We start from the raw sequence: 21670 nt of genomic DNA on the forward strand, positions 1-21670 counted from the left end.
AGACGCAGTCCAGGTGACCAGGGCTGGAAGATAATAAGAGAGCCATGATGACCTCTGTGGAGTGAACCACCTTGACCACAAGCAAAACGTATTGCACCGAAGAAGGAACACCTAGTCAGGGCAGGAGAAATAACATGAATTAAACGAGCAAGAACAGGGGAGGGTTTGCAAGTTGAGGAGACCTTCAGAGAGACAGTCACAACAGGAAGAAGCCGCCAGCAGAACTGTAGACTGCTTTGCATTCTTTCCACCACAAGAGGGAGGGAAGCCAAGAATACAGTTGGAGTTTGACCAAGCTGAATTGAAATTTTGGTAGAGACTAAATTGAGCAAGCCTGACTGCAGGTCGCCCCCGCGAGGAGAGCCCTTCCTGCCCCTTACAATAACGCATTCTAATGAAAAAAGCCACATGCAAATAAAGTTAAAAGTAACCCAGAGCCTGTTACACACAGCTGATGAATTGTTGAACTCTATACCTGAAACTAATGATGTACTATATGGTGGGTCATTGAATTTAAATTAAAAAAAAAAAAAGAAAAAAAAAGTAACCCATAGCAGAGCAAACAAAGTCACAGGAGGCATGCAGGGAGAGTCTGTGTAGCAGAAAAAGGATGCCAACAGGAGGGAAGCCTTTAAATTGTATCGAGAAAGGCTAAAACCAAGTCCACGTGCTTGAGAGAGCCTCTGTGCTCTGTGTAACCTGAAGGGTCTCCTGCTTCCAGCACAACCGGCGCCAGTGTTTTGTATGTACTGGTTGTCACCATTGACTAGAAGAGGCCCTGGACTGGGAAATGAGAGCCCTCCCTACGCTGTCCCTTGTGCCCTGGGGGAGGAAATACAGCCCCTGGGTGGACTGAGCCTTCCCAGGATATGGGGGAGAAAGGGAAACCAACAGTTAGTTACATTTGCTTCTCATTGGGATGGTGGTAATAATGGCAGAGTGAGAGATTTTCTCTAGTAAAATTTGTAATACTGAATTTACTAGTTGTTCGTGGTTAATTGCATGGTGTGCGACAAATTTTAATATACATATATATAAAATTATGTCATTACCAAGTCCTGAGTTAAAAAGATGAAAAATACTGAGGAATTGTTGAATTGGCTGTGAGAAGCGTCAATTTTTCAACCATCGCCTTCCTTAGGCATCTGTCATCTCATACTTTCAGTGGGTACAGGAACAGTGAAAGGAATGATAAATGAATGAATGTGTACTATGTGAATTATTTTCCTTTCTCCCTGACCCCTCTCCTTTCCAAGCTGAATGGCTGAATTTGGGCAAATTGGAAGCATCTATGACGGAAGCCCACCATATTCGGCCAGCCCTATGCCCAACAGTAGGAAGACTCTGCTTCTCCGAACCTGCCCTTCCAGAAGCAGACGACCCTAGCTCCAGGCTGTGCACCCAGCCTCTGGACCGCCTGGGTCAGGCTTCATGCCCCAGTTCCCTGCTCAACTGGACGGAGCCCAGCCTTTGCTGGCTCTTTCTTCTGAGGGAGACACACGTTGTCCTGCCCCCACTGGCTTTAAAAATGAGTGTCTTTTTCCTCCAACTTCTCCTGAGTCAAGGTTAGTTTTCCACCTCTAACTATACCTCTACCTGTGGATTCCTGGCTCCCCGCTCCTAGAACCAATGTTGCAGAAAGTGAAATCATTTCAGCACGGACAGAGGTTCATTCTTCCTCAAGAGCAGCCAGCCACATTTTAGAAACCAGCCCTAAGCCCAACTCATTCCCTCCACCCTGGATTCAACCACAAGGGTAACAGGAGGCCTTCAGTCGAGTGAAGTTCAATAGCAACAGACCGGAAGTCGGAGAGAATACGAGTCTGTGGCCTTGGGAGCACATGCAGTGAAAGGTTTCAGGGGATAGGAAGCAGGATCTCTTCTCCTCCCTGCTTCCTCACTGGAGCAAAAGTAGAGAAAAGGGCAAGATCATTGTCTCTGTGTGACTTCTGTACCTACGTCAGATAGATAACTGGAGAGAAATGCGAATTTAAAGAGAGCACGGTGAGAACAAGCACCTGTATGCCTCCACATTTCCCTAGTATCTAGAAAAGTGTTTGGCATACAGTAGAGGCTCAGTTAATATCTGTTGAATGAATGAATGAACAAAGGAACTCATGCACACGCTGGGTGATTTTTCAGCTGCATTCCTATTTGCCTCCGCATCACCAGAGCCCTGGCTCAGGAGGACCGACAGATCACGCCTGCAGGTTCAAAGGCAACACTTCTCCTTTTCAGGCTTTCGATGCATTTATCACATCACTTAGGTGAGTCTACACATATAACTGAAATACATCACTCCCGAAGCCCCACAAGTGACACCAGCCACAGTGGGGCCGGTGCTGTAATTTCCAGAGACGCCGGGCTAATCTGAGTGACGTGGCCTCCTGACATTTCAATTAAGGAGCAGCTACACTCATCCATCTGGCCTCCCTCCCCTCCCTCCTGCTACCCCCACAACTGGTAAGAATCAGAATGTCCTCAAGGTGTTTCTAGGTCACAAGTAACCCCTGGGCTTGCGGCACATGAACTGTCCTTGGGATTTCTTCACTGCCCTGTAGAGATTTAGCATAACAGCCTGTGGTTCTTTTCCACAAAGCTCAGACCTGACTTGCTCACCGGTATGGAGATAGGTCCAGGTTAGTAATGCACATGTATGAAACACCTTGGGCAGGCCTTGTACAAATGCTGACTCTTTGGGCATTACAGTCTGGTTGGGTCTCTCCTGAGACACAGCATCCCCTTTCCCTCCAGTGTAGATGATGTCCAGAGCTCCTTCTGATGAGCGCTTTGTGTAAGTTATCCTGTGCCCACCCCTGCCCTCATTAAGGCTTCTACAGATAGAACCAGGTTTAAAGGAGATAAAAGGCACCTTAGGGTAAAGGCAGCCCGTGAAAGTAAAGACACAAGGTACAATCATTCCATAGTGTCTGCTTCAGGGTGGGCTGGCTAGGTACACCGGCGAATACAGACCTTTCCAAGCACCTCTACAAAGGCAACCTACCCAGAATGCTTTGCCCGCTTGGGTTCCCCCTGCATCCAAGCACACACCTCCCCAGAACTTGGGCTCTGCCCATGCCTTCCATAGCTTGCTAAAATCAGACTCTGGGAGGCAGAAGACCCCTCAGTGGTCACCCGGTCTATTGTGTCACCATACCAGAGTCCCCGAACATCCTGAACGGGCAGTCAGACAGCCTCGTCTTGTGCACCAGCTCAGAACCTTCCAAACGGGCCCGATCATACAAGCCACCAGAAGCACTTGTAAGAAGTATAGAGCCCATGAACTCTTCAAAGCTACACAAAATCAACACCTGCCAAAAGAGGCCTATGAACTCGAATTTTAACCAGCGCCCCTACTGAGTCCTGCAATGAAGCATGTTTCTTATGCACATGTGACGCAGGGGTTCTGACAGGAGCTGCATCTCAGCATCAGCTAGGAAGCTTTAAAGAAAAAAAAAAATCAATGACAGGCCTTTACCCCGAGCTATTCCTACTTAGTCTGTCTGGAGCGGAGCCCAGGAGGTGTCACTGTTTAAAGCCACTAGCTGATTCCAATCTGCAGCCAGGGTTGAGAACGACTGTAATACCTTCCCCACCGGATGGCAAGCTCTTTGAGGCCCGCAACCAAGGAGTCTATACCTCTTGGTACTCCTTACCGAACCCGGCCACCGTGCTGAATCTGCCAGAAAACCACTCTGTCACTACTAAGGTGATTTCATTTAACTAGCTCCGTTCATCCATCCAATGGGATGTGATTTCCTAACTCTGCTAAGAAGCTATGTGCTTCCACTCAGCAAGAGGCCAGACGATAGAAGGATATGAAGTGCTACAACGTCTCACGGTTGAGTCTGCCCACACACGTGCGCACACACACACACACACACACACACAGCCCTCCCGTGCCCCAGAACAACCAGCCCAGACAACGTCAGAAGGCTCATCCCAGGGCTCTTCCCTCTTGCTGCAGCCCCCCGCCAGCTCTACTCACATTGTACAGCACGGTGGTCCACCCTTCCATGGTGATGCACTGGAAGACGGTCAGCACAGCAAAAAGGATGTTATCAAACTGGGTGATCCCATCATTGGGGCCAATCCAGTCCCGGCATTCGTAACCAGCTGGGCAGCCCTGCACACCACACGGGTGAGGGGGGTCGAATCCTTCCAGAATACCTGTAGACACGTTTGGAGGGCAGGGGATATACCACATGGCGGTTAGCACGAGCTGAAAAGGACTCTGGGGAGCCACAAACACTCAATGCCATTTCTCACAGAAGGGTGTGTCCTTCTTTCTCTCAGGCTCCCTCCTGCCTCTGGCCTCTCTCCGCCTCACAGCTCCCATACCATGGGCTCATCCCAGCGCTTCCCAACCTCTGGACATGGAGCCCATGCAGCCCTCACTCCCTGCAGGCCATATGCTCTGCTCTTGCCTGAGCCCCACAGGAGATGACAGACTGGATCACACAGGACAGTGTGAGGTGGAGGCAGGGTCTCACTGAGTGTCTAACTTCAGACTGTGTTGTACACCCTGAGTTCTTCCTGCGTTTCTTGGGGACAATGATAAACTATAGTCCCTCCACAGTAGGGCTCAATGCCTTGTTCTTCGGGCCTAAATTCCTGGTCTTGAGTAAGACAATCAATCATCAATCAATCAATAAAATGAAACTCCAAGGTAGAAGGTGTTCTTTGAAGACTCTTTAATAAAACACAAATATTATACTAAATTGAAGGTCAGGGGTGGGAGGTTGGGGGAACAGGTGGTGGGTAATGGGGAGGGCACGTTTTGCATGGAGCACTGGGTGTTGTGCAAAAAGAATGAATACTGTTACGCTGAAAAAATAAATAAAATGGAAAAAAAAAAAAAAAAAGAAATTAGTCAACCTCCCCCTGATGCCCTTTCTTGCTAGGCTATTCTGTTCAACTTGAAAAGAACAAATAAGATACAAAGAGATAAGAATTTGGGTTGGGGCGTCTGGGTGGCTCAGTGGGTTAAAGCCTCTGCCTTCAGCTCAGGTCATGATTCCAGGGTCCTGGGATTGAGCCCCGCATCAGGCTCCCTGCTCAGTGGGGAGCCTGCTTCCCCACCCCCCCCAACTCTGCCTGCTTATGATCTCTGTCTGTCAAATAAATAAATTTAAAAAAAAAAATCTTAAAAAAAAAAAAAAGAATTTGGGTCTGCGAACTCCACAAATCCCCCAGCACCTGGCAAGCCAAGCTCAGGGCTCCCTCAGCTCCTCTACACCCTCTGTGGGACACAGTAGAGGAGGAGGAAGGTCACAACATGGATCACGAGGGAAAATGTCTCCACGGATCTAGAGAGATCCAAATGTGACTATGGACTCCTGGATCCCCCTGGCCTATGAGCTAAAGAGAACACTCTACAAAGCGTATTCAGACAGATGAGGTTTGACATGCATTTTGACAACCTTCTACCATGGGATGGGGGAGCTGAGACCTCCTGCTGGAAATCCTCTGACTGCAAACTTAAGAGGTCATTGGCTTTGCAATATCAGTGTCCAATGGGGACCTTTAGTCTGGGCTGCTTGTGCCTCGAAAAGCTACCAACTTGGGAGTTTCTAATTCTGGGGCTGGGGCAGAATATTGTCTTCCAATCAGTCTCCCGATGACCTGAAATTACTCCAATGACCAGAGGGGCGAGGAAGGGAAGAAGTCGAAGGCAAGAAACAATGACCCTACCTGAATTGTTTGTGAAACACGCACGGTGCAACTTCCCACTGTAGAACTCCAAGCCAATGATAGCAAACATCAGGATGGCAAAGAAGAGCAGAAGACCAATTTGCAGAAGAGGCACCATGGCCTTCATGATGGACTTCAGCACAATCTGCAGGCCTAGAAGGAAAGGAAGAGAATGACAAATGGAGCCTCCCTGAGCACCACTGGATACAGCAGGCTCCCTTGACCTCCTCCTACAAGTCTTTGAGGGAAAAGAACCTCTGGCCCTGAGATGATGAAGACAATTTGCAAAGGGACAACCAGAACAAGTCAAGCCAAAGACAGCCATCACAATTACTCCTGGGATCCATCTTGTGCTTTTTCTCACCATTCTCTAATCATTTACGTGCTTATTACTCCTCACTTCTTTGTTTCACTCCTGTTGTCTTCTGCTTGTCCTTCACGAACCTATTACAACAGGCTTCTTTCCTAAAAGAAATTAAGCCTGGCCCTGCTAGGCTGTAAGTCCTATGAGAGCAAGGACAAGGTTTGCCTCCCCGCCTACTCTACTCTATCTGAAAGCTGGCTTCTTCTTCACTGTTGTGGGATCACAGTTCGTACAATCACTATTCATAAAGCACCATACACTCTGACCCAGAAATTGCACTTCTAGGATTCTACCCCAAGAAAATAATCTGCTATCTGAATAAGATTTGAGTAAAAAGATGTATGTTGCCACACTATTTCTAGTTGGAAAAAAATAAAAATAATCTAATGTCCAGCCATGTAGAAATTACTAAATAAGTCAGCCTGTATGAGATGGGCTGTAATATCAAATTTTTAAAGTCATATGTTTGAGGAATATTTAATGTCAGGAAAATCAAATGCTTCTACGACAGGATCCAGACGTATAGACACAATATGATCAAATTGTATTAAAATGCACAGGAAAAAATGCATACAAATATAGGATAATGAGCACTTTTCCTTTTCATTTTATAACATCTTTTTTACCTTGCAAATAGTTCTACAAAGATCTTTTACTATCTTTAAAATCCAGGGGAAAAAATGTTGCTAGGGTTTAAAGTAAAATGTTATGCCAGATCCCTGCATCCGCACTCTTTATTACCACTGGAGAAATCGTTTCTTGTTTATCCCAGATTCCTCTGGCCCCAGATCCCTCAGGGACACATTCGTAAAGCTACAGCAGAGGAGAAGAAGAAGAAAGACAGGTGCTCACTAGGTATCCCCGACACCAGCTTCAGGGGCCTTAGGACACGCACAGCCCGGAGGGTCCTCAGGTCCACATGTGTGTTGAAGTGAGTTCCTGCAGTGGCCAGGATGCTGCAGATGGAGACACAGAAGGTCAAGGTTACCACAGTCTGGCTTTCTCCCCCTGACCCACGGGGGAAGCCGGGTTGAGGAGGGATCAGCCTGGAAAGCACACGGCACTGAGGGCAGCTGCACGTGGGCGCACCTGAGCTTGGGTGAATCATCGCTGGTTCTGACTGGAATTAAATTTAGCCACATCTGGGTTTTACTTTGCACAGAAGGAAAACTTATCATCACACCAGAATCCTAGTTCCAGATCATGAATAGAACACTGGCTCCCTTGCATCTGTCCCATTTCTGCCTCCAAACCTTGTCCCCTCCTTTCCTCTCTATTCCTTGCCAACCTCCTTGCCCTCTTTCCAACCTACCAAGGCCCCTGGATTTTGTATTTCAGCCTTTCCTTAGACTCCCCTGCCTCCTAACTCCTTCCAGGACTTTCCCTGGATCAGCTGCAGTAAAGGAGTAACTCGTTCTTCTCCACCCTGGCACTCAGGAGTTTTTACCAAGCGAATCGATCACACTGAAGCTTATAAATCACAGAGTAACTTCACTGGTCCTCACGCAGCACTTTTATAATGGCTCCACATCGCTGCATAACTTGGATTTGGTTTCTTTGCTTCCATTTTCCACCTCCGCAGCCAGACACACACACGCGTGCGCATGCGCGCGCGCACACACACACACACACACACACACACACACACACACAAATCCATAAAAACCCTATTAGATTGTGTATACCAAGTGCCTTGTCTCGAGGAGACAATTTATTTCATATAATCCCATGACACTGCAGGTGCTGTGGATGGTAGATGACACCTGAGTATTAAGGAAAGACACAGCAGATGACCAAGAGCCAGCAGAGCAGGGCTCCCGTCGTGATTCAAGCACTTGAGAACCGAGCGACGCGAGGCAAGTTACACATTCCAGCAGCCTCACTACCCTCATCTACAAAATGGTGGGAGTCCCAGGACCTCGCTACAAAAATAAAATGAGACGGTACTGAATAGTGGTATTCTACAAGTTATAACGTGCAGACTAGATATTACATCCAAAACATTAATAGTACTGGTTTTCCAACTTTGTCTAATTTTAGTCTTTTTTCTGTGGAATAGTCCTTGTCCTCCCTTGTGACCTTTCCATGACCATTTCAGTGATCTGGAGCCACTAGCAAATAAGTCATTCAGAAAACCGAGTTTTCTACATAGTCAAAGGGTGGAGAGAATAGTTTATGTCATTTCATTATTTTGGAGGAAACATTTCCTTCAATACTTGAAATCGAACTTGAATGAAAGGTCCGTGCTGTATACCTCTATAAAGCAGAGATAGATCAATAGGTACAAATTACACAGATCCGGGGACATAAGAATCATGAGCAGTGCTGGCCGAGGACAAGGTCGAATGTTTCATGGGGTAGATCCACTTCCCAGCATTAAACATACTCAGCCACAGACCATACGACTATCTGTTAGGAAGTTTTTTTGTTTTTTTTTTTTAAAAAAGGTGTTCCAACAGGGGTTGAAGGTTATCTAGACAACCAGCAGGGATTTTTCTCAATTTTAAGACTATAATTTTATGTTGTCCCAACCTCAAAATAAGAACCAGAAAGAAACCCTACTTTCATAATGGGTCTCAGAAACTAGGCAAGCTGGTTCTCAGGTCTCCCTCTACCTCTCCTGACCCGAACTTCCACACTGTCTCTGAAAATGAGCATCAGGGTCTCTGAGGCTGCTTTTGAGTTTATCTGCCAAAACCAAAGAGAGAAATCAGGGAGGAGAGGGGTATCATTTCCAATACGTAGGGGAAACCTGCAGAGAAAAGGGAGCAAGGAGAAACGTGGAAACTAGGACTGAAAAATAAAAGAGATAGAGAAATAAAGGAAAGAGGAGAAAGAGAAAGCTCAAGGAGAGTGTAGTGATAAAGAACCAGAACCCCCAGGAAAATGGGGTCACTGTTCTGCTGAATCTGCTAACAGGGGAAGAATCAGCTAACGGTCTCCTGTGGCGCGGTGCCCACGGGAGACGCCTCGCCCTCGGGCTCGCGCTGCCTCACACACACACACGGTGGGGAGAATCTGCCCTGTTCAGAAACCAGAGTTTTGTTTCCTAGGATACCCGGATATACACGAGATGCTCTTTCAAGTCCTAAGAAAGAGCTATTGAAAAGGAAAATCTCCTTCCCAACCCTGAGTGGAAGGAGGGATATTTCAGAACATGGAGGGAGGACCAAAAGACAAAATTGAAAGGCAAGAAGGCACAAGTGTAGAGGGAGAGAAAAATGCTTGAGGGAAAGAGAATGAGAGGACAGGCAAGTGAATGGTGAGAAGAAACACGGAGATGAAAACAGGAGAGAAATAAGAAATAAGTGCTGGTGGGGAGAGGCAAATGCAAGAGAAATAAGAATTCTCAGGTGGGAAAGAGAATAAAAGTAGAGTCAGTTTGAAGGAGAGAAGCAAAAATATGGCACCTGTGGTCGGGACCTTGCAGGGCGGACCACAAGACATGTCCATGCTCTTTTCACCAAAGTGTCCCCCAAGTTATCCAAGCCGCCCCAAACTTCAGCCGGGACCACACCACCCGGGGCTCTATTCTCCCCTTACCCTCGGAAATTTCTTCTCCTTCATCCCACACAGAAGAGCTCATACACTGGCCACTGGCTGTTCCCTAGCGTTAACGTCATGTCTGAGGGCAGGAGGTTCCACCCACTTGGTAGAAGCAGGGGCAGGGGAATTCTTCGGGGGCAAAGGATAATTGAGGGAAAGGGCCCTGCTCTGTGCCCCCCTAAAATTCTGTACCCACTACCATCTCTGCCCTGCCCACATCTTAGAGGAATTCTCTGTTTTCTCCGGTTTCTCCTCTGTCTCTCCCACAAGATCTGGAACGCCTCAAGTAGAGACGCTGTCTTCCTCATGTCTACACCCCACGCCTAGCCCAGGCTCTGGCAAGCAGAAGGTGCTCAATGAGTGCCTGATGGACGGAACTGCACTGATGAAAGCAGTCAGTGCGTTGAAGCAGGAACCAAACTGGCAGTAATACCACAGACACCCTAGAATTTACCCATGGGAAGGGCAGGCGGCACAGGTGGGCAGCTACCCAAGCACACGCCTGTTGGAGCGCGCGGGAACACACTAGAAATCTGTCCTCAAACATTTTAGAATCTAATGAGGAGCTTCCAGTAGCATTTAGGACGCCTGCTCTCAAGCAGATCCCACAAGACAGGATCTGCCCTGTCTTCAGCAGGAAAGTTAGAGACCAGGAGGGTAGGGAGGAGACTCCACGTGCTGAAGACCTGCCCTTTCGCACGGCATCAGCGCTGAAGTCTATAGGGCTGCGCAAAACTCTGGGCCTCACACGGAGTGGGACCGATGCAGGGGGCTCAAGGCAAGTGCACGTAGAAGACCCAGGCCCTCGGTCTAGCGGAAGCGGACAAAGGAAATAATTGTAATTCACGATGAAGCGTGTCACAACAGGGATGCTTCCCAAGCGCTCCGAGAATGGGACATGCTGTGGGGTCACCTACAAGGCTGGCATTTTCATCTCAGTTATTTCGTGAAATCCTCAAACATATCCTGATATTACGACTGGTTCCATCTCATAGGAGAGAGAGTTGGGACTTAGAAACAATCGAACTACTAGTCCATGGCCAGAGCAGGTATCAAGTATCAAAGTCCTTCCCCTTCTGGTGTCGAAGTCCAGACTTTGCCACTCAGCCAGCTCGCTGTGCGCGGTCCTTGTCAGCACCACACAGCTCCACTGGTCCTGAGTCCTTTGTGCTTCTAAAACTACCAAGGTCACGGTGTTTAGTCTCCCTACGAGCCAGTGAGCTGGGCTCCCCTGATCCTCAAGCCACAGATCACTGAGTCCCACAGACTCGTCACTGACTGCTGTCCGGACCAGCAGGTCAGAGGCTCCTTGCACCTAAAGGGACGGCTGCTGTAATATCTACACACACACACACACACACACACACGCACACACACGCACACACACGCACACACACGCACACACATACACGCATGCCACAGGATCAGAGTGAGGCCACTGTGCAAAATTCCAATTCTGAGTTCATAAAAGCCTGGGCTCTGTGTCATCGCGTGCCGCACACACGTGTGCTCTTCAGAAACAGAGGCTGTGTTTTCCAGTTCTTTTGTCCCCAGGAGCACAGGGCCTGGGCAGGGAGGTCTGTACACAAAGGGGTGCTTAATTACCACTTTACCCCCAAAGCGGAGGACGGACGTGAACCTCTGAGCACCACCAGCAGAGATGGAGGGTTCGGTGCCTGTAAATGTTCAAACCCTGTTCCCTCCTGGATGTCACGGCTCAGCCCTACTCTAATGCCTCTGCTCTGAGCCATCAGCAGGTAGAAGAGCCTAGAGGCTGATGTGATCCTGAGGGTGTGGCGTGACCTGCAGTACAGTGGCAGGAGATTGGAAGGGATGCTCTGAGCCATCAACGGCCAAATGGTCTCTCCCCAGGTCAATCACCTAAAGAATTTCCAAAGAATTCCTTTTGACCTTGGGGTTCTGTCTTAGCCTCCTCGCTAACCCAAGTCTAACAGTTTCTTTTCACACTTCCCTGAAGCGTGATGCAAATATTATACCAAAAAATTCTGTTGCTTATCTGCCATTCAAATTTAACTGGACATTCTGTATTTTGTTTGTTTGTTAAAACTGGCGACTCTATTCAAGGGATGACCAGGTAAATAGCTTCCCTCCCAGTTGTTTTCCTAGTCCTAAACAAACGTGTGAGTTCTCTTTTGAAGAAGAGACACAAACCAGGGGTCTCCTGCCTTAAGGCCCAGGAGTCCCTCCTGAGCTCTAAAAAGTACCTCTTTGCATATTGCAGGAGACCCAGAGGAGACAGGGAGAGGTCTAATTCAAGTTGGATTGCCTACACAGATTTAAGCCAGGATGTCATTTCCATGGGTAATCCACCAAAATGAGTTGCTGTGTCCACTTAGAAGTGTTTCAGAGGTGGTTGGCTCCTTCTTCTCTTCTACTATTTTACCTCCAATGAGCACCAAAGCCTTACATATCCTCCCTTCAACACATCTCTTGGATTCCCCCCTTATTCTCCAGCTTCCTTCTTGCCTGGAATGCCCACCCCCTTGCCTTCTCTCCCTGCCTAAATAATATGATCCAGACTTCAGAGCCATATGGCATCCTACTCCTCCGTGGAAAAGATCTACAGTCAAAAGAGACTTGAACCAAGATAATGAGGAAGTGGTAAAGCATGTACTCTCCCATCATACCGGCTGGTTTCAAGTGCCAGTTCCCTCACTCACACTATCTGCCTGGCCTTATGCAATTGCCTCTCTGAGCTGCAATGTTCTTATCTGTAAAATGGGGACAATACGTTCCTAAGGGGTCGATATGAGCATTTAGAAAGATAAGATGCTTATAAACTTCTTCAACAGAGTGCTGACCCGAAAAGTTATCAAGAGCTCACAGAATTAAAGGGGTATTGGAAGACCAGGCTGGAAAAACAGGAAAGTGGAATCTCAGTGTGGTAGGCGGGATAACAGATTCAAAGAGATCCAGATCCTAATCCTGGGAACCTGCGAATGTTACCTGATTATGGCAAAATTGACTTTGCAGATGTGATTACAGATTTTGAGATGGGGAGATTTTTCTGGATTATCTGCGTGGGCCCTGGATGCAATCACAAGTGCCTTACCAGAGGGAAGCACAGACAGACTTGGCTAGAAAGAAGGCGACGTGATGACTGAAGCAAGGTGCTGTGCTGCTGGCTTTGAGGATGGAGGAAGGATGCAAGGAACACAGCTCTAGAAGCGGGGAAAGGCAAAGACATAGCTTCCCTGTCCTAAAGCCTTCGGGGAGAGCACAGAGCTGCTGATAACCAGGACAGCCCAGGGAAACCAATCTTGGAGTTTTGACCTCTAGAACCGTAAGAGAAGAAACCTGTCTAAGCTACCAAGTTTGTACAAGTTTGCTACAGCAGGAATGGGAAACTAATACATTGGCAAAGTTCAGAGACTCTAGGAAATCTGATTCCTAGGCCACTGTGGCTATTGCTAGACGCACCATCACCGACTGTACTGACATTGAAGCACTGGCAGCTTAAAAGTCATGGCGGAAAAAAGTCTGCTGTGGAACTTAAGTCACGTGTCCCCTTACTCTTCATCTGGCTGCACTGGGACGGTCCTCTAGCACTTCCAAAGTGGGCAAGACCCCCATCAAGTGCACACATAATAAAAGATTCTCCCAGAAAAGGAGATTGGGGGCCACTGGGGAAGTTGAACCTGGAATAGCTAAAAACACAACAATGTCTACTAAGCCTGACTCACAGAAAGTACTTAGAAAATAGGGGTCATGGAGGAAGATGAGAGTTCGTGTCTGTTTTAGTCTCTAAAATAAAGGGATCAGGTAAAGGGACTTCTCAGATCTGCCCTGGCTCTAAGACTCTGAGCCAAGACCCGTCCAAACGGTGCTACATTTCTCCAGCTCATGCCATCTCCCCTTTCTCTGGAATCTTGAAAGCTGCACAACATTGAACACCTGATTTCATACCATTCTAGTGTCTTAAAACTAAAGTCTGACTGTTAATGATAATTAGCTGCATCCTCACAACTCAGTTCAAAGCCGGCTCCTCAACAGCAGAAAGTGCCTTTCACATTTCCGTCTATGATCCCTTCCCTAACAACATGCAACAGTAATGCCCAAGAGATACCCTTGACTCGGGATAAAGGGGCGTTAACAGATCCCCACTAGGGCAGATCAGATTGACTTGTCCATAGAGCTGTGAATGAGCCCCTCAGCACCCATATAATTAGATATCCACACCAAAGAAGATTTAACCACATGTGCAGATAATGATGATCTATCAAAAATCTACTAAATTACACCTAATGTTGGGCTTTCCATTTCTTTTAACTCAATTACTAAAAGTATAATTTGATTTCGGAATCAATTTCTAAAGATTTTACTTCATTTTATCAAAAACAAACAAAAATAGTCTCTGTGTATTAAATTGTTCAGTGGAGACAAGCTCCCCTCAAAATTCAATTTGACTAAAATCCATCTGAGGGATAACAACGAGGCTGAGAGAGAGAAAACCGCTGTTAGCTCTGGCCCAATACCAGTCTCTGCAAGCTGCCCCCTCTTCATCCCCAGACCCTGTGTTAGGGCCCTTTGATCCCATCCAGGCTTAGCTCAATCCCAGAACCCAGAACGCAGAACCCATCTACAATGAGCGGATCATTACTGAATGTATGCCGTGGGGTAGGCACCGGCATTACAGTGGAGAACAGGACGCAATGGAGGCTGTCCTCAAGAAACTTGATGAAAAAGACGTTACATAGATCATAATTACAGTTAAGTAAAAGGTCAGGGAAGGAAGGCTTTCCTATGGAAATGGCACGAGCCCAAAGGTGAAGTATGAGTCGGCCAGAGGAAACAGTGTGGGAAGAGCATCCCAGAGGCAGGAAAAAGCATGCATAGAAGGGACAGAGCAGAAAGGAGACTGATACACTTGAACAATTCAAACAAGAACTGGTGTGTCTGGAACTTAGTGAAATCCAGGGAAGTATGGAAAGCAGACAGGCTAGAAAGTGTGGAAAATATCAAATAAAGAAAACTTTCGCAGGCTATGTTAGAGACTGGACCAAGCCTGGCAGCGCTCGAAATCCAGGCTTGCACTTGGTAATGGAGCATCAGCTCACCCATACTGTTACTGTGAGCTCCAAAAAACTTCCCTGATTGAACCACTGGTCTCTTATCTTCCCCCCAAGCCCCAGCCCCGGCTGCCAGAAATGTGTGTCTACCTCAGTCACTATAGCTGAATTAGTGCCGACTTCTATTCCCCTAGGCCCTTCCTGGGACAGCTGTTGCCACCTGCCTCCGCCACAGTAACCTTTCCTGATAACACAGATATTCTATGGTCATGCCAACCAGGAAGGCTGGGTCCCTCCCCAGCCCAGAGACTGAATCTAGATTATCCTAAGCAAATCATCCATTGTCCTGTTCTGAATAGTGACTGGTTTAGGAATGAACAGCCCACAGAAATCAGGCCTTTGAGTTTAAGGGAAAATATGCTATGTTGCTTCAACTCACCCATGTTCTCAGAACAAAAGTAAAAGCTTACAAAGCAACAATTTTCTTTTTTTTTTTTTTTTAAAGATTTTATTTATTTATTTGACAGACAGAGATTTCAAGCAGGCAGAGAGGCAGGCAGAGAGAGAGGAGGAAGCAGGCTCCCCGCGGAGCAGAGAGCCTGATGTGGGGCTCGATCCCAGGACCCTGAGATCATGACCTGAGCCAAAGGCAGCGGCTTAATCCACTGAACCACCCAGGTGCCCCAAAGCAACAATTTTCAAATCTTTTTTGAACATAGCCTGCAGTACAAAACATATTTTATATCACAAGCCAGGATGAATATACGTATGTACGTATGTATGTATGTATGTATGTAAGTATGTGCATGAGTGCGTGTGTGTGTGTGTGTGTGTGTGTATAAAATTCCATAGTGCTTCATCAAATAATACTCTGTGTGTGATATATTGTCTCTTCGATTTTTCCTTGCTATCTTTTGTTTTTGTTTGCGGTTGCAACCAATTAAGTTGACGCCATGCCTCTCTAATGGGGTCGACCTACAGTTTGAAAAACCCCGAAGCAGAGACTAGCTAATACACATGCTCATTCTAAGGAGACTGTTCTAAAGAGGACAAGACGGATTGACATGAACTTCTGCTCTAATAGCACCGTGAGGTTTCTCGGTGTTTTCCCCAAATGATGAAATGGTTTGCCTTGAAAAGTTCTGCTGTGCTCTTCCAAGAACAGGAGACACAGTGGCCCAAGAGAGACCCTGTTCCCTCCTCTGTTGCCAGAGACAGCAACTACCTCTTGCTGCCTTTCCGAATGGGTTAGTCTCACAGAGAGACCACGCCTTCAAATCCGTCACAAGGCAGCTATTTCTGGGCTTTGGTTCATTGGTTAGTTGGTTGGCTGTTATTTATTTATTTAGGCTTGGGTCCAACTTGGTCTATGACCAAAGTGGAGCATGAACTTCTAAGATTCTGCTTAGGAAGAAGTCATAATATTTCTTGGGAGAATGAGGACAGGAGGGTCAAACTGTCCCTTTCCGATAGAGAAGGTTTGTGCCATTTCCAGAAGGGACAAGTGGTTCTGTATTTAACAAAGGTAAGGACTACCCTTTCTGGAATTTAAAATGGGGCTCCTAATTAAATTTCCTAAGAATCTCTGGGGCTATGAAGTGGTTCCAAAATAATACTTTTTGATGAGCAGAAAAATCATGGCCTGAAAATCCTCTTTTCCTTTCCCACCAAAAGAAAATTCAACAATCAAACCATGTCACGCCAAGGAAAGGAGTTTGTATTAACATTTGAGACCAGATAATTCTTGGTCGGTAGGGAGCTGTTCTGTGCCTTGCAGGCTGTTTAACAGCATCCCCCACCTCTATTCATGAGGGGCCATTAGCTACCCCTCCTTCAATCCCCACCCTGCCCTGGGTTATACCAACCAAAGATGTCTCTAAACACCAGCACATGTCCTCTGGGGGTGGGGAGGACATACTCCTGGTTGGGAACAATTACAGATGGAGAACTTCCTTCAAACTGAGCAGTAGCCTGATTAAAGACAATGCGTGTGTTTCACTACTGGTCCTCATCCACTCTGGGAGAAGCACACTCAGCTCTTCTCAGGCAGACACGAAGAACCCCAGCCACAAATCATAATTTTGATGGAAATGCATAGATGTCGGCATTGATAAAAATGTCCTCTGCCTTCTTCTTTAAACATCTCGTGGCCACATGAAGCTTAACCCCAGTGTGTCTACGAAGGAATCTTTACTCCAAACGTTCCCCCAAATCATGCAAGGTAAAGAACACAGTAACATGCCAAGGAGGGTTTTATTTACTTAACCTCAATGTAATGGAGACAAAGGTCAGGTTCCTACCAGTGGTCCTGGGTTTCTTTCTTGTTTTACAAGAAAGTCCCTGATGATTCACTCAGACACTGGAAGGAGAAATGCCAAGCGATGGGTACAAAGACTATGAGTGTCCTTCAGGCCCAGGTGGTGGTGATGATGATGAAAAAAATTCCTCGTTGTTTCACTGTTTACATAACCCTGTCCCATAAAGATACCATTATTCTCCATTTCGTCAGTTCAAGAACTAAGGCTCAGAGAGAGCAACTGGCTAGCCCAAGATCCCTGAGATAGTAAATGATCAAACTGAGACCCAAACCCAGAAATTTGATTCCAAATTTGGAGTGCTTTCAGTACCTACAAATGGTAATGGCTAATAGCTAGAAATCTATCCCAGAGGCACCTACATTCAACAAATATCTTCTCTAGGACAACCACAGAGCTGCCTCTCTGCAAAGCCCACGGTGTCCTGTGATTGCAGGATCATATGAATGTTACCAAAACTGTACTTCAGAGAGCTGGCAAAGACAGAGAATGGCAGGAGAGGGAAATCCCACATTATAAGAACTCGCTAACATAAATACGTGTTCTTTCAGTTGTTTTTCTAGTAGTGGCGAGGGATTTGTATTGATCTACCACCCACACACTTTCTCTCACCAGGTCTCCCTCAGGTCCAGGGATAAGCACTTGTGAGATGGCTGGCCTGGGATAGAGCAGAAACCAGCTGAGCAGCAGAATGAGGCTGGTTATCCATGTAGGAGCCAAGCCCCTAATGCCAGCCGCATGAGAAGGCTGCCCTGGTGACCTCCAGTATCACATTACAGAGACCAGCTGTGTAATCCCCCACCGCCCACACACAGTGGCCTCTTGCTGTTTAGATGGCTAGGACCTCCGCTTCCTCCAACAACACAACTTCACCCCTACAGTTCTTTTCAAAAACTGCGATGCTCTTACATGCCATTGCTGCCCGGTTAAATTTCTCCCCAGGGATGTTTGGATGTAGGACCAGAGTTTGGCTGATCTCTCCTGAAGCAACAAAAGCCCTAAAATGAAAGGCTTCAGGAGCTGTCATTGTTCTCACAGAACAAAGCTGGCTGGAGGAAGAGAGAAGGATAAAGCTATGGATGGAGCTAAGAGGAATGAAAAAAAAAGGAAGGAATTCCTCTGTAGCTAGCACCCTGATCTGGCAGTTCCTGAGGCCCAACTACTCTCTGACATTTCTGCAACTTGGTGGTTCCATGAGACACATCTTCCTTGAAAAGTCCCCCTGCTTGCTTAAATGACTCCAAGTTTGGTTTCTGTCACTCAACGATGACCGACTCACCTATTCTGTCCAGATAATACCAGCTGGATAAAAAAACCAAAGTGCAAGTTGATATAACTGGCTGGCCAGACAAGAGTTAAGTAAGATACATGAAAAATAAAGAAAAACTCAGAACCGTGCCCCTGGCATGGAGCCAATATACCAATTAGAGAATGTGCAAGTTTTCCTCTTGATGTCACCTTAGCAAGTGGCTTAATTCGAAGACACTGAAACACTGCTCCCTCTTCAGCTTTGGAAAGACTGAGAAATTACATGTATTCAAGATCCTGGGGAGAGCCAGAGTCCTCTTGTTGAGACATCAAATGTGAATGAATGCAGGTTAACACTAGATGGTAGGTTGACTGAAGGGATACTTGAAGTAGGAGGAAAAGAAAAACCTATGTAATAAAACTCTATCTTCTCATAGTGTATTGGGGTAGGAGACTTTTTCTTCTTCTTCTTCTTCTTTATTTTTTTTTTTTTTTGGATGTCTGAGGAATAGCTAGCTAAAAGAATCTGAGTTTATAAAACCTCTCCAATCAATGACTCTTTCAGAAAAATCATGGATCCATAAATTTTAGAGAAAACATATTTGTCCATTGTTCCACTTTCCCAGTTCAGCCTACAATGCCTAAAAGATTGATTAGTGTGACAGGCATATGCCATCTGTCTTCTAGGATGACAAGTATTAAAAAAAAATACCCAGATAATTTCCCATACTTGCATAGCAGACAAACCTACAATTACAGTGCATGATGGAGAGGCAGCCATAAAATTGTTATAAAATATCAACTGTCTGTACAGCCCCCAAATGAACTAGAGTTATTTGTCAGAGAAAACAAAGTTTGGCTTTTTACTTTTTAGAGTCATTAAACCAAAATTCCTTCTAGTACTTCTGAGTCATATTACATCCCATACCGCCTATTTGGAATACAATAAAATACAAGCAATTTTAATAATTAAAATGAATTGGGCCTATATACAGGAACTCTTTAATTGTTACCCAAATCTATTTGATAGAGATATGCAAGCACAAAGTAAATGGTTTTAATTGTACTTTCATTGTGAATAAATAAAATGCTGAATTATTGGAAGAATCAAGAGGTTACTCTCCCAGAAGCTAAGAGACATGGTCATTTTCTCAGACAGGAATTTTAAAGAGCATCTTTTTTCTATTTATAAGGAACAATGGCATGTGTTTATTAATAATGGAGTCTAGACCAAGGACTGCTACCCCCCATAGAAGTGCTGGCATCCAGGGTCCAAGTTTAACTCAATGGCAATGATCTTTCTTTTCAGCTCTGAAGTTATTTTTACCTTGCCAGCTATGCAAATTAGCCCATGGCCTCGGAGCATGAAAGAAACCAGGCTGAGACCAGGTTAATATTTTATGAAAAACTGAAAATACTTTAAACCACTGATGCTGGCACTATCTTCACATACTCTATAACTACCCTGTAGAGATACTGCCATGGCAAATTTCTGTGTCCATCTAGCGTCCAAAAAGGCAAGCTATAAACAATTCACAGAAGAAGAAACAGAGACTATTTAGAGGTTATGTGAAAAAGTTCCATAGCATTATAGCCAAAGAAATTCAAATTAAAACAACACACAATAGCCTGTTCCTCTGTCAAGTTACTACCACTAGAAAGAAAACATATTGGTCCTCTGCAAAACTACTGGACATTTGGTATATAAGGTCATTGAAGATGTTCACTCCCTTTGATCCATTAGGTTTAGGAAATTATTTTAAGTCCATATTCCAAAATTAGGGCAAAGTTTCACATACAATGTTGTTCAATGAAGGATTTTTTAACGATAGTAAAACATTTTTAAATCACCCACAACTGAATAATAAGAAAACAAACACCCAATTAAAAGCATGAGCAAAAGAAGTAAACAGACACTTCATCAGAGAGATGGGGATAACAAATAAGCACCATTATTAAATCACTAAGAAAATGCAAATTAAAATCACAATAGTTCTCCCTACATACCTACTGCAAAGCTAAAACAGAGATGAAACTAAACAATAAAAAGTCTGCTAATACCTTATGTTGGCAAGAATGGAGAGCAAGGGCAACGCTCACGTATTGCTAGTGGGAATACAAAACAGTTCAACCATTTTGGAGAACAGTTTCGCAGCAGCTGCTTAGAGCTAAACCAACATTGCTATATGACCCCACCATGAACAGTTACTTATCAAAAGTAGATTCATAATGGCCCCAAACTGGGAACAATCTGAGCCGTGTCCCTCAAATGGTGAATAAACAAATTGCGATACACCGATCCAACCGCCAGGCAGCAACAAAAAGAAATGCACTACCGATCCGTGCAATGACATAGGTAGCTCTCAAAGGTATCATGTTCCATGTAAGAAGCCAGAGTCAAAAGTCTATAACCCTATCTGATTCCCGGCACATGCTACTCTGCAAACGGCAAAACTATAGGGACAAGACAGACAGGGACAAGCGACTTACGAAATCCTGGGGATTGGGAGAGGAGACTGGAAGGGGCCTGAGAGAACTTTGAGAGTGAAAGAAATATTCTTGTCTTGATTATGGTGATGGTTAGCCAGCTGAATACATTTGTCAGGCTCCTCAGTGTTTTCTTCCCATGGTGGTAAAATATACATAAAATGTATCACCGTAACCATTTTTAAGTGTACAGTTCAGTGGCATTAAGCACATTCCTACTGTTCTGGAACCATCACCAGCATCTGCCCCTATAACCCTTTTCATCTTGTAAAAGTGAAACTCTGTACCCATTAAATACTAACTCCCCATTCCCTCCTTCCCCCAACCTCTGGTACGCGCCAATCTACTTTCTGTCTCTGTGAATTTAACTACTCTAGGTAACTCATGTAAGTGGAAATCACAGTATTTGCCCTTTTATGACTGGTTTATTTCATTCACTATAATGTCTTCAGGGTTCACCCATGTTGTAGCATGTGTTAGGAATGGGATTCTCTCTTTGGAGGTGAATATCCCCTTGTACATATATACCATATTTTGTTTATCCATTCATCCATCAATGGACACTTGGAGTGCTTCTACCTTTTGGCTACGGTTAATAATGCTGCTATAAATACTGGTGTACCAATATCTGTCCAAGTTCCTGCTTTCCATCCTTTTATATATAAATGCAGAAGCAGAATTGCTGAATAATATGTTTATTCTATGACTAATTTTTTGAGGAACTGCTATACCATTTGCCACAGAGAGTCTTAGTGTTTTCACAAGAGGGGAATGGGTTGAGTATAGTGCACTCAATGAAATGTTATGCAGCCTCTAAAATGCTATTCCTACATTATTTTTAGTAATATGGAAAAAGTCATTATATAGTTTTGTACAATTAAATTCAATACTATGAAATGTGTAAAAGAAGAAAAAAGACTGGAAGGAGAACTATCCAAAGGGTAACAGTGATCATCTTCATGTGGTGGAATTACAGATTATCTGCT

At 45.4% G+C, this 21670-nt stretch overlaps 1 protein-coding gene across 7 annotated transcripts in view; it reads right to left on the reverse strand.

Annotated features, from left to right (window-relative positions):
- Window positions 1-21670, reverse strand: part of CACNA1E (calcium voltage-gated channel subunit alpha1 E) — a 501197-nt gene that overhangs the window by 215350 nt on the left and 264177 nt on the right. For all 7 annotated transcript variants that reach the window (XM_045982501.1, XM_045982499.1, XM_045982497.1 and 4 more), the window contains exons 6-8: window positions 6911-7014; window positions 5695-5847; window positions 3989-4170 (exon numbers count right to left, since the gene is read on the reverse strand). In XM_045982501.1, coding sequence (XP_045838457.1) covers window positions 3989-4170; window positions 5695-5847; window positions 6911-7014 — 439 coding nt within the window. The remainder of the gene's footprint in view (window positions 1-3988; window positions 4171-5694; window positions 5848-6910; window positions 7015-21670) is intronic.

Source organism: Meles meles, chromosome 17, assembly GCF_922984935.1.
Source record: "Meles meles chromosome 17, mMelMel3.1 paternal haplotype, whole genome shotgun sequence".
Classification (NCBI taxonomy): domain Eukaryota; kingdom Metazoa; phylum Chordata; class Mammalia; order Carnivora; family Mustelidae; genus Meles; species Meles meles.